General features: G+C 45.8%; 1 protein-coding gene across 2 annotated transcripts; it reads right to left on the bottom strand.

Annotated features, from left to right (window-relative positions):
* Positions 1-766: 766 nt before the first annotated feature.
* On the bottom strand, positions 767-2,951 carry AMER2 (APC membrane recruitment protein 2). Of its 2 annotated transcripts, XM_033146349.1 has the most exons (2): positions 2,001-2,910; positions 767-1,823 (listed from the first exon to the last, which is right to left on the bottom strand). In XM_033146349.1, the coding sequence occupies exons 1-2, from the start codon at positions 2,854-2,856 to the stop codon at positions 940-942; spliced, it is 1,740 nt and encodes a 579-aa protein (XP_033002240.1). In that variant the 5' UTR covers positions 2,857-2,910; the 3' UTR covers positions 767-939. The 2 variants fall into 2 exon arrangements, with proteins under 2 accessions (XP_033002240.1, XP_033002241.1); XM_033146350.1 differs by having other exon boundaries at positions 767-2,951.
* Positions 2,952-12,537: the final 9,586 nt, after the last annotated feature.

A 12,537-nucleotide genomic window follows, 5' to 3' on the forward strand; every position in this document is an offset into this window, starting at 1 on the left:
TTAGAGTCAATATAAAATTTTGCTCTAGTTACTGTACTTTTAAGAAGGTCCATACATTTAGAACTGTAAAATTATCAAGCTATAAAAACTAATTTTGTTTCAACTCTAGTAAATACAGAAAGACATTTTAATTTAAAAAAGCTGTAGCACTAAGAGTATCATATGCATCTACCTATACATGAAGAACCATTTATTGTATAAATGTTGTAGTTGTCTCTATATTGGCATTTAGGAAAGTTATTCCCTTGAACCTGATTATTTTGTGCATTGGAAAAATATTGGTGTAAACAACTGAGAGATCACTTGATGTCTTCATTATCCACTTACACTAGGACAGATCCAAAGCAAACAGACAAACAAAAATATCTCTTATTATAGAAATCCATCTAACTTGCTAATCTATCTTTCACAAGTGAGCTGAATCTGCTGCTGGTTGACAGTGCTCTTTCTATCTCAGGTAAAATACCTGGGATTTTATGGTTGTTGCTATTATTCTGCTTGACATTTTCCCACAGTTAGAGGAAACATTTCTCAGTATAGGTTAAAAACATTTAAAACAAACAAATGTAAAATTATATATACTGGAAAACTTCTTTTGGTCCTCTCTTTCCCAATTTGTGTCTTCTTTGAAGAATTCATGGCACAAGTTTGCATTATTATATTTTATATACCTAAACAAAGTCCTGCTTCCACAAAAGACATGGAAAAGTGGCCTCCCAAGTGGTTTAGTGCTTCAGAAAAACAGATACAAATGTTAAAAAAGTGCTCAAAAAGAATCTAACTTTATATATATATATATACTATATATCAAGATGGACTTTAGAAGCACACATCCCTTTTGTTCACAGAAAGGGCACATGTAGGTATCTTCCTTTAGATGATGCCAAACTGCTTATTAGCAGGTTCCTGCAAGACTGACACACCCATATTTATCTCCTTCTATTTTTTGGCACTTTCATGATATGTGGCTGTTTTACCTGTTGTCCCTGCTAGGCTCCGGTAACTTGCCCGGTGTACAAGCACTTTAGAAACTGGGATTTTTGTTCTAGGGATCTCACTTTTGGTAGGCTGGTGGTGTGCAAGGTGATGGCTATTACTGGTATCTGGGCCATGACTGCCATGTGGCGATGTAAAATGCTTGATACTGATGGGTATCTTGGAGTCCTTGAGTGAAGTTGTATGGGTTTTGACTGGACATGTTGTTGTTACTGGAGACAGTGGCTTGCAACAAGACACAGAGGTGACGTCTTCTGCAGAAGTAACTGTGGCTGTGTTTTCATCTGGATCAGCATACAGATCATAGAGAGCATCCCCACTGTAGCTGTCCCTGGGAATTACCTCTTTCTGGATACTGTTGGCATTGTCCTCCTCTGGCCCAGGTGTTGTGGAATCCCAATAGCCTTCATCGCTGCTGGGGATGGCTTCCTGTGGCTCCTTTTCCCTACACTTCTGGTCATTCTTGTGGCTGTGGTGAACCGGAATCTGGTTGAAACCAGTGTGCTTCCCAGTTGTCGATGCATCCTGAACTTTTTTGGTACAACCGCCACCTTTGGAGCCCTCGAGGGATTCTTTCCCTTCCCCCGGGGTCTCCTGTGGCTTCTCCGCTTGCGACAACACATCCCAGAACTCTGGGGCGCACGTGTCCCCCACCTGTTCGGGGCTGGCCATCTCTTCTCCTCCTCCTTGATAGGTCACCACGCTGGGGGGCTTTTTGGAAGCCCCCGCTTTGCCAACCCCAGGGGCGCTCTTGTCGCTTCCACCTGTGCCACCGCCACCGCCGCTGCCCACGTCCTCCTCCTGGTCGGCAATAATGTCCCCACAGCCTGTAAGAGAGTCAAAGCTTTTCAGTGAAGTCACGTCAGCAAACATCAAACAAATACGGTCAATGGACGGCTCAGAGGGTGGATCAAGAGAGGAAGGGTCAGGGGCTGCCGCCGCCGCCTCTTGGCTGCGTTCACACTCGGGTTCAACAGGGGGGGAAGGCTCGATGGGGATGTCACCTGTTATGGCGCCGTCCTCCTGGGTCCCTGGGCCATCGCCATCGCTGGGGGGTGGCTCGGGGCAGCTTTCCTGCGCTGGGGGCTGGATCCTGGGGGGTTCAGTTCCCGGTGGTGGTGGGGTACGTGGGGTGGGCTCCCTGGCACCAACGTCCTGCTGCTCTTGGGTAGGCACAGCCTCAGCGCTCAGGTGGGCCAGCAGCAGCATCTGGTCCCCACTGGCCTCCCCTGAGGGGGTCTGGGGGGCTGCTGCAGCCGCCGCCGGGGGTCGTGGCGCCTCCTCTTTGATGCACTCCAGGCTGGCCGTGAGGGAGCCGGGCCTGAGGTGGCTGGCCTGTCCCTCGGCGCCGTCTCCGGCCTCGTCCTCTTTGCTGGGCTTGTCCCTGCGGTGCCACCTCATGCTGTTGAAGAGCCCCTTGAGCCCCCCGCGCCCTTTGGGTCTCTCCCCTTTGCCGCCTTCGCCCGAGCGGCCGTTTTTGCGCAGCAGAGAGAAGAAGCGGTGGGACTTGCTCGCCGCCGAGCAGGGGGAATAATCCTTGTTGGCTCCGCCGCCGCCAACGAACTGGTCGTCCCCTCCGCCGCCGCCGCCGCCTCCCGGTTCCTCCTTCTTGCCGCTCTCGAGCACCACCTCGGCCAGCCCGTCGTGGGTCTTGCTCCTCACCATGCCCGGCTGCCCTCCGCCCGCTTCTCCGCCTTTGCCTTTGCCGCCACCGCTGCTCCTCACGCCGAAGATGCTCGGCATGGCGCCGCCGGACTTCCTGCGCTTGAACAATTTGAAGGCGGTTTTGTTGAGCTTGCCCGATGGCGGCGGCTGATCGCCCACCGCGCTGAGCTCGGCACAGTCGCCGTGCACGTCCATGGCGGCGGCTACCTTCCCCTCCGCTGCAGCTCCCCGCCGATGCCTGATTCTTTCCCTCGCTCGCTCGCTCGCTCGCTCACTGACAGCCTCCTCGCTGCTGCTGCTGCTGCTGCTGCTGCGGCCGCCGCTGCCTCCTGCTCGTCACCATGACAACCCCGGCACGGCTAAGCAGCTTTTGCTCAGCCCTAGGCCTGGGCCTGCGCCAGGCCTCCGCCGCCGCCGCCGTCCATCCGCTCGCTCCGCAGCCAACCTGAGCTGTTACAGCAGCCCACAATCAAAGCCAGAAAGCGGGGATGGCGGGAGGGAAGGAGGGGCGAAGGGAGAGGCGGCTCCCCCCTCCCCACCCCACCCTCCGCGGCTTTCCAAAAGCGGGGAGGGGGAGGGCTTATATAACTTAATCCATTTGGGGCTGCTGTGACTGCGGCTGCTCGCTCGCTTAGCATATGCCTGGGCAGGGACGGAGGGAGGGGGCTGCTTTATTTGGGGCGCATGAGGAGGGTGTTGCTTACACACCAGTCATGGAAGTATTGGGAAGCAGGGGGGGGGATGTGGATCATCCACCAGCACAACTCCTTTCATTGCGTTTTTAAGCTCCTGTTTTATTCTCCCCCCAGCACCTGGCTCCTTTTTATTTAAAGGAAGAGGTGGTGGGGCTGAAGCCTTTCTTCACTACAGCACACCCTCAAGTTTCCCAACTCCATTTTTGGGGGGAAGATACTCTGCATATGCTTGAAGGCACTTTCTCAGAAGGGAGCCTGAGCGTTAGAAAAGAAACCGAAAGGGTCAGATCCAAATTGCATGCTGGAAACCCTTTTAAAAACCAAGCGTTGGAAAGAGGGCATGCATCTCATGTAACCAGAAGAATGGAAACAAAGGGTGCATTTTATTACACAGCAAGTCTAATAAACTGGGCAACTTTCATGGGGTCTGGTGGCATTCCTTCTCCAAAAGCCTTTCAAAGATGTGTTTCCCTACAACCTAGAACACATTTCAGCATCAATACCCAAATGCAAGAAAGAAAACGTTCAGGATTTTCAAATCCTCTGCCCATGTTGCTAGTAAGGATGTGAAAACAACTCAGTTCATCAGAAATTTCTGGACCAATTAAAATAGTTTTGGTGTGCATAAATAGCCCATTGTTTGGTACAAGTACACTAAACGACAGCAACCTGTACAGATAATGCAGAAAGTAATTTGATTCAGAGCTCAGTCCTGTTATCCTCCAGTGTTAACAGCAGCTGGCGGGGGAGGGTTGCATCAGGAGAATAATGCAGGAGAAAGAGTTAACCACCCTTCCCCCTAGGCCCACTTCTCCAGTCACTGCTTCTTCCCCCATGACAGCTTTAAGATAAAAACAAAAATGTCAGGAAATCCAGTCACAGATCTCTCATGTGACATTGACAAAGTCCTTTCTTTCTTACTCTCCTGAACAGTTTTGTTACGGACCAGCTAACTCTTCCAGAACATTTTGCATCCACAGGATGTCGGCTTGAATAACTCCCACAAGGCATACTTGTGAATTTTTCCCCCTTGTGAATGTTTTATCCATGTAACTTGTTCAAAAATGAGATCTGAGGCTAGATTTCTATGTATTTCTGATAGATGTAATCATTTCTGAGCAAATTGTGGAGATGAAACATTCCTGTGAAATGACTTTCTCTACTATCCTCATGGAACAGCTGCATTGGGTGTGGCCCTGGAGATATGTAGGAATGGATCCTGTTGGGAAGTTAGTCTCCTGAATTCCTTTGTATTCCCATCTTCATAGGTTGCGTGAAAGACTATATTTGCAAGAGACCTTATCAGATCCATTATCATAAGCAATTATAAGCTGCAGTATCCCTGCCCAAAGAGCTGCTTACGCCATATCAAAAATGCAAGCTGAGATTACTGTATCTGTTGTTCTGTGCAATGAGAATCACGAATAATTAAATAACATTTAAGTACCACAGAAGAATTTATCTTGTGTTTTAATACCCACTATGCTTAATGCCTACTATGCTAACTGTGGACAATATATCTTCCTAGCTGAAGATCTTGAAGTGGTTGTTTACAAAATACTAACTACCACATGAAAGCAAAATATTGTCTAGTGCATATTCCAGTGGTTTTCAACCAGGGTGCCATGGCACCCTGGGGTGCCGGGGGCAACACTGTCCTCTTTCCCTCTTTCCTTCCTTCCCTCCTCAGAAGCCTTCTGGCATCTCTGCCTCCCAAAGACTTGCACAGCTGTTTGTTTCAGCATCCCTGGCTACAAGTTCTCCAGGCAAATGCTGCCTCTGGGGCTGGTCAGGGGGTGCTGGTTGCCAGAAGCTGAGGCAAACAAGGAAGCAGGCAAGGGAGCCCAGCTAGCCAGTCCACCAGCCCTTGCTGTTGGGAATGGACAGACAAGTCCTAGGTTCTGTGGGGCAGTGTGAGGAGGCACCTCTCTTTGGGGCAGGAGGGGGGCAACTCAGAGACCGGGAGGGGGGCAGCAGCAGCTGCCCAGAAGACTCCCAAGGATGGCGAGAGGAGAGGAGGCTGAGGGACCACTCCACAAGGGAGGGTATTTGAAAAAAAGTGAGAGGCTGCCAGCTCTGCAGGCAAGGGGTGATATAACTGGGCTCCTGGGTGCCACTGGGACCGCAGAAAAAAAATGTAGTTGGTCAAGGGATCCGTAGACTCAAAAAGGTCCACCTGGCATATGCCATAGAAAAGCTGACAATCAATTAGGTGACAAATTCTATTGGCAATGCTTTGGCTGTTCACCACTTTTAACAGCTAGCATGTATTTGCATTACAGTTCATTTGGTATAGGAATAATGCAAAGTAGTGATTTTGCCTCCTGGTCATCTCTATGCTTCCAGCAAACTACTAACGAATACAGTTGTTCAGGTACTGGGTCAAGGAAAGCTTACTTGCCAGAATGAGAGTGATAACAGATGTAGAGAACAAACAGATGAGCAGACAAACCCATCAAGTCATAACATTTTCATTATTTTTAGTGTATACGTCGTGTTGTCTCCGTCATTGCTTAGTGATTCAGAACAAAGTTGTTACATAAGCAAATAAAATGTAACATGCATGGAGAACAGAGAAAACATATTTACTTCAGAAGTTGAATGTTGGCAGCTGGTAGTCATGCAATGCAAAAACACTTTGCACCAGGAGGAGAGGAGGAAAATTGGGTGTGGTGTTAATTATGTTTATTATCATTATTACATTTATATCCCACCTTTCATCCAAAGAGCTCAATGTGGGGTATATGGATCTCCCCATCTCTATTTTATCCTTACAACAACCTGCAAGGCAGATTAGGCTAAGAGACTATGCCTGGCCAAATATCACCCAGTTACCGTACTTTCATGGCTGAGTGGGGATTTGAAGCTTGGTCTCCCAGGACCTAGGCCAAATCTCTAACTCAGTGTTTTTCAACCTTTTTTGGGCAAGGGCACACTTGTTTTATGAAAAAAATCACGAGGCACACCACCATTAGAAAATGTTAAAAAATTTAACTCTGTGCCTATATTGACTATATATAAAGTAATTCTCTTGAATAGGAATCAAATAAACACAATTTTTCCCACGGCACACCAGGCAACATCTCACGGCACACTAGTGTGCCGCGGAACAGTGGTTGAAAAACACTGCTCTAACTGCTGCATCACACTGACTTGTGTTGCTTACATTTTTACCTTTCTTCTCGGCCCAACATGACTCCTAAAACACCTTATAGTAAGATCAAACCATGACTAAACATGCATTATATTTTTAAAATATAATTTTAAAAAAGAATGAGATTACCTCACAAATACTATAAATAGTATCAGCACCACTAAACAATCAGATAACAAAACTCTCCTTAAAAGAATGGTTTTTGTCAGCCCCTCAACATGCAAAATGTGTAGCCACACTGAAGTCTTAAGGCAGGATGCCACGAGGGAGAAAGCATTTTTTTTTCTGGGTGCCACTTATAACTCAGTAGTTGAAGGCACTCGGAATTGTAGGGTTTTCTAGATGGTGGTAGTCACCAGTCCCATCTATGTGGGGCTGTGGATGTCCAGGTACCCACAAAATTTTAAATGAGGGGGCTGGGCCACGGCAATATTCTGCAGCCAGGCAGGCTCTGTCGGGCCCTTCTGCTGCTGTGATGGGCTCTGGTGGGCACTCCTGCTGTTGCAACGGGCTCTGGCAGGCCTTTCAAAGGGTGTGCCGTGGCTTCTCCCAGCTAGTGATGTCACGCTGGAAACCCACCATATTGGGCAGAACCCAACACACCTGGTGGTAGTCACCATGTGGTGGGGAAAAATTGAATTGTCTGAATCCATGTTTGGTCAGAACCCAGGATTTCCATAGTTTAGTGGCCTTGTATTACACCAGAAGCAAGTTGTTTTCAATCAGTATAAGGAAAGTTAAACATAAGGTATAAGATAACAAAATGGCAATCTTGGGTTGTGATTCTGAATACATTTTCTTACAAGTGGTTGAACAGAAGTCAATGGAATTCCATTTCTGTGCTTCCAAGTTAATGGGTCAGTGATGTGATGTTTAATTGCTGCTATTTACAGTATTTCTGAGGGCATTAAGAGATCTGATATAAGCAAATATTTGCAATAAGTATACAAAGTGTAATAAAAGGAGTGCATTCTATCTATGGGGGCAATTGCAAGATCCTTTAATGCAAATAGTTTTTGTGTGTGTAATAGGAGTATTTATAGAGTGGTAATGTTGCTCCATGTTATTAACCATGGGGAACTATGTACATCTGAAATCTGGGTCAGAGAGTGTGCTTTGTAAATTTGCCATAGGGCTTGTTTTTTACTCCCAAGGAAGAAAAGGCTTCTGATGTGAGGTCCAGAGGTCTAGCATTCATTGCTCATTGCCAGCAACCCACCCACAGCTGCCACATTACATAATGCAGATATTCACACGAAACCATTCTTTCAAAGCTCAAGTAAACAGAAGCCCATGCTGGAAAAGCGAACAAAAAAGGCTCACAAATCTAGCTGGAAGAAACTGCACAATGTAAGTAAAAGTTTACAAATGATGAAACCTTATTGTGCAGCATTTCTGTCTGATGGTGTATGGGAGGATTAAATGCTTCGAAATCTCATGAAAAAGGTTGTTTTTCTTGTGATTGTGCAGAGATACCAACGCTACCTCCAGATCTGGGCTCCAGCAGGTTCCTATTGGTGGGGGCAGTAAGAGTGGCAATATATTACAGTATTATGATTATTCACCACTTTTAAAAAGAAAACTCAAAGCAACTTACAATATAATACAAAAACAAAAACCAATATAAAACTAAAACAAAATAAAAGCTAAGTACATTCACATACCTAAAAGGCGGTCTAACACATCCAGTGTTGTGATCTAAGCCAGAATTTTGATTATCAACACTACTACCTATGTCAGATGCAGGGACTTTATATGACCATCCAGACAGCTCTGTCTGGCCCTCAAAATTCTCCCCAGACTGGTCCTGCTTCACACCCCAAGTATTTTTGCCTGGCTAGAAAGTGTCATTGAACTGTGAGAATGCCTCTTGCTTGTCTGCATGAAGGATATGGAAGTCGAGTGTGTGCGTAAAATTAGTCTAATGTGTACAAGATAAACTTTACATTCATTGCTTTGTCTACTTTTGCCTCTGGCCCCACTTATCACTGGCATGTGGCTCATGAAAGCTTGTTCAGATGGCAATGCAGCCCTTGTATGTCGGAGTGGGGAATGCTTTTTGGCTCAAAGTATTGTTCCAGGGCATTGTGGGAAATTTAAACAATGGGCAGCTCCCAGGCTCAGCTGCCCAGAATGGGAAGCTCATCTCCAACATCAGTGGTGGGCTCAGCCAAGGCTCTTTGCCCCCACAGCTGCCCTCTGATACCAGGTACGGATGCCAGCCCTGATATACACAAACACACCTGTGCCATATCAGTAAATGGTGCCAAGATGTGCGCACAGAGCAAACCATCCAAGGAAGCTCTCATCTACATTGATATGGAGGTTTGTGGGAAGTTTGGCTGTGGCTGTCCAGCAGTACCCTTTTGTGGGCCACACACTATTGCTGTCCACATTTATGTCTGCTATCAGTGCTGGCTGCAGATTTCAGAAAGGTCAGATGACTTCAGCGGGCACCTGCTGCCCATTCATGTGTCGTCTCCCCTTGGGTCCAGACTGTACAACTGTCCCAAGGGAGAGCACAAGGCATGTAAAGACAGGAAATGACAGCAAGGAATTTTTTTTGGGGGGGGGCAACAGTGGGTTCTCATCACAGAGGGAGCCTTGGCAGGTGCCCAACAATGCCTACCTCTGAAGGTGGCCCTGTCTGTTAAGGCACAATGGAGGGAAGACACGAAATCAATAAAACACCTTTTGTATAAGGTAAAGGTAAAGGTACCCCTGACCATTAGGTTGACTCTGGGGTTGCGGTGCTCATCTCGCTCTATAGGCCGAGGGAGCCGCCGTTTGTCCGCAGACAGCTTCCAGGTCATGTGGCCAGCATGACTAAGCCGCTTCTGGCGAACCAGAGCAGCACATGAAAACGCCGTTTACCTTCCTGCCGGAGCTGTACTTTAATGTGCTTTCGAACTGCTAGGTGGGCAGGAGCTGGGACCAAACAACGGGGGCTCACCCCGTTGCGGGGATTCGAACCGCTGACCTTCTGATTGGCAAGCCCTAGGCTCAGTGGTTTAGACCACAGCGCCACCCGCATTGTATACATACACACAAAGGGGTTCTCTTTTACCTTATAGAATTATATACAGTAATTGAGTTGAAAGGGACCCCGGGGGTAATCTAGTAGTCCAACCCCCTGCCATCCAACCTCTGCTTTAAAACCTCCAGTGAAGGAGAGTCCACTACCTTTTGAGGGAGTCAATTCCCCTGTCAAACAGCTCTCACGGTCAGAAAGTTCTTCTTGATGTTTAGCCAGAATCTCCTTTCTTGAAACTTGAATCCATTGGTTCATGTCCTATCCTTTGGAGAAAACAAGCTTGCTCCATCTTCCATGTGACAGCCCTTGAGATCTTTGAAGATGGCTATCATATCTCCTCTCAGTCTCTTCTTTTCCAGGCTCAACAACATAAATGTCTTTTATGTCCTTTTTCAATTGTCTGCTGAGGACAAGGTCTGAGATGCAATTTGGTTAGGAAAACAGAAAACAACAGAGAGGATTGTTCTGGGTAGGAGAGCTGGCCTTGCTCTGATGATAGGGAGAGTTGCAAGACTTGGTTCTGTCTCAACCACTTAAAGGAATTTGGCACATATCTCTAAGTAAGCTGTATTTTAGCCTATTACTATTATTACGATAATGACGATTTCTTAGCCAGCCTTCACCATGAGGTCTTAGGGCTGTTTACAAAAACTTAAAAATACAACATTAAAATTAGTTAAAACAAATGACAGTCAAGAGAATAGTGTGGGACCTAAAATATATATCTCAGCTGTCAAAGGCCAGGGTAAAGAAGAGTTTATTTAGCATTCAATGAAAACTGAATAATGAGATGTTAATTTATGGGGAGGAGCTTCCACCATTTAGGGAATGCCACAGAGAATGCCCTCCCCAGGGCTGCTGTCCACCACACTTCTGAGTGCACTGGAAATAACAAGAAGGTCCCCTCTGCTGATCTTAAAGCACGTCTGCAGGAGTTGGGTTTGTATTTCAGATATTTGGTCCATGTTATTTAAGGGATTTAAACACTAATGTGAGTACCTTGAATTGGGTCCAGAAATGAATTGGCAGCCAATACAGCTGCTTTAGAACAGAAGTTATGTGGGTTCTAAATGAATCTAACCAGTGCTTTTTTCTTAAAAAAAAATGTTTAGGGATACTCTCATTTTCCTACTCATATTGAAATACCGCCCCCCCCCCCCGTGAGGCCAAACTTAGATTCACAAAATGTTTAGGGGTACGCGTACCCCTGCATACCCCCAGAAAAAAAGCACTGAATCTAGCAGTAATAACCTTACAGGGTTGTTGTTCAGAGCATTCTCCTCACAGACTTAAAATCCTCAGAGCAGTTTAACAACCAGTCCTGCTTCCCAGGAACGCTTGGAATTGTAGCTCTGTGAGGGGAATAGGTGTCTCCTTATAAATACCCAGCCCACTCCATCTTTTCTTCACAGCATCCATTGTCAATGTCCACTGAGAGCCCTGCTGGATTCTCTCTAGTTGGTCTGCTGCACGGGAGACCTTGGACCAGAAGCTGTCCCTTGGTCCAACGTACCTCACATAGTTGTTGTGAGGGGCGAAATTGAAAACTATGTGTCCTACCCTTGGCTTATCAGAGGAAAAAAGGATAAAAATGTAATAAAGAATATTCCATATAATGAATATTTGTTCTACAGTCATCCAGCCTTCCTTCATGGTTCCTGACCTAAAGGGAAATATTGAAACATCAATTATTAGAAGTACTTCTTTTCTTGAATTCCCTCCTCCCAGCAAAACATAGTGTGTATTGTCTTAAAACTAGACACCCTTTCAAAAGATTTTCCTGAACAGTGAGACTTGCTTCTAATTAATATGGCCATGTATTGACCTGCTGCAGTTTATTTAAACTCTCTCTGATTAATCCTTCCATAGCACTGTATATATTGCGACTGGACCCTGTAAGAATGTGCAGTACCCAATCTCAGATTTATTTCCATAAGGATTATTTACCAGTGTTGGGATTTTAATTTATTTCATCAACTAACTAGATGGGGAAAGACAAATGGCTAAACCGAACAAGTAAACAAATCAGAACCCGGGAGATACAATCTGCTTGGTTCTTTGCAAGGCTGCAATGCTAAAGAGTTATGTAAGGACAAATCACTCCCTTAGGAATGACTCTTTTCTATACATCCCTGCTTGAAAAAGTGGAAAACAAACGACCACAGCCCCTTGTGTTATATATTGTACAGTACTGTCATTCATGTTAAGGTCCTCCTCTTAATGGCTTCTTCTGATAATATATGTCATAACAACTACTGTGTACCTGAGTATGAAGATACATAATACGTATTTTATGATGTTAGGTCACACTCTTATGCCACTTTTAACAGCCATCAGAGGGGTAAGCTACAGTTCCCATGAGTCATTGGGGGGAAGCCATGGCCATTAAAGTAGTGTAAGAGTGATTTAAATGTAGCCTTGCCAATTATGTGAAGATGCCTTGATTTGGATAGCAGCTTAGCATCTTCCACTCCAACACTCAGTGGCTTCCCAGTGTCCCAGGCAGACGTCTCAGATACCTTAGATATCCATTTAACTGGGTTTAATCCTGGGACCTTCTCCATGCAGTGTCTGCTGCTCTCAGCCCACTGAATCATGGCTTTTGTTTCTGTGTATATGGATACAAGAATCAGAATCTACTCAGCTACATTCATCACAATAATACATTTTGAATGCGTTATAGACATCCATCACCAAGAGAGCAAAAAGAAGTTTATATGGATTTTTACATAGGCTGTTTTCTTTCTTTTGTTGTAACGATTTAATTTCTGACTTATTTATAGCATTTTTAACCTGTGTCTAGATCCACCCTAGATCAGAGATGGACAATGTGTGGCTCATGGATTGCGTGTCACCCTCAGCCTCCCTGTGTGCAGCACTGTATGCCCATTACTCTAGTTCAGTATATCTTGTAGGTGGGGATAGAATGCATATACTAGGGTTAAGACGTGCACAAGAAGTTTATTGCCACTTTCCAACAAGAACAGAACAAG

This window comes from Lacerta agilis, chromosome 4 (genome assembly GCF_009819535.1).
Source record: "Lacerta agilis isolate rLacAgi1 chromosome 4, rLacAgi1.pri, whole genome shotgun sequence".
Lineage (NCBI taxonomy): Eukaryota > Metazoa > Chordata > Lepidosauria > Squamata > Lacertidae > Lacerta > Lacerta agilis.

Bases quoted from the DNA above. Each gene is read 5' to 3' on its own strand.
- AMER2 (XM_033146350.1), bottom strand. From the start codon at position 2,856: ATGGACGTGCACGGCGACTGTGCCGAGCTCAGCGCGGTGGGCGATCAG.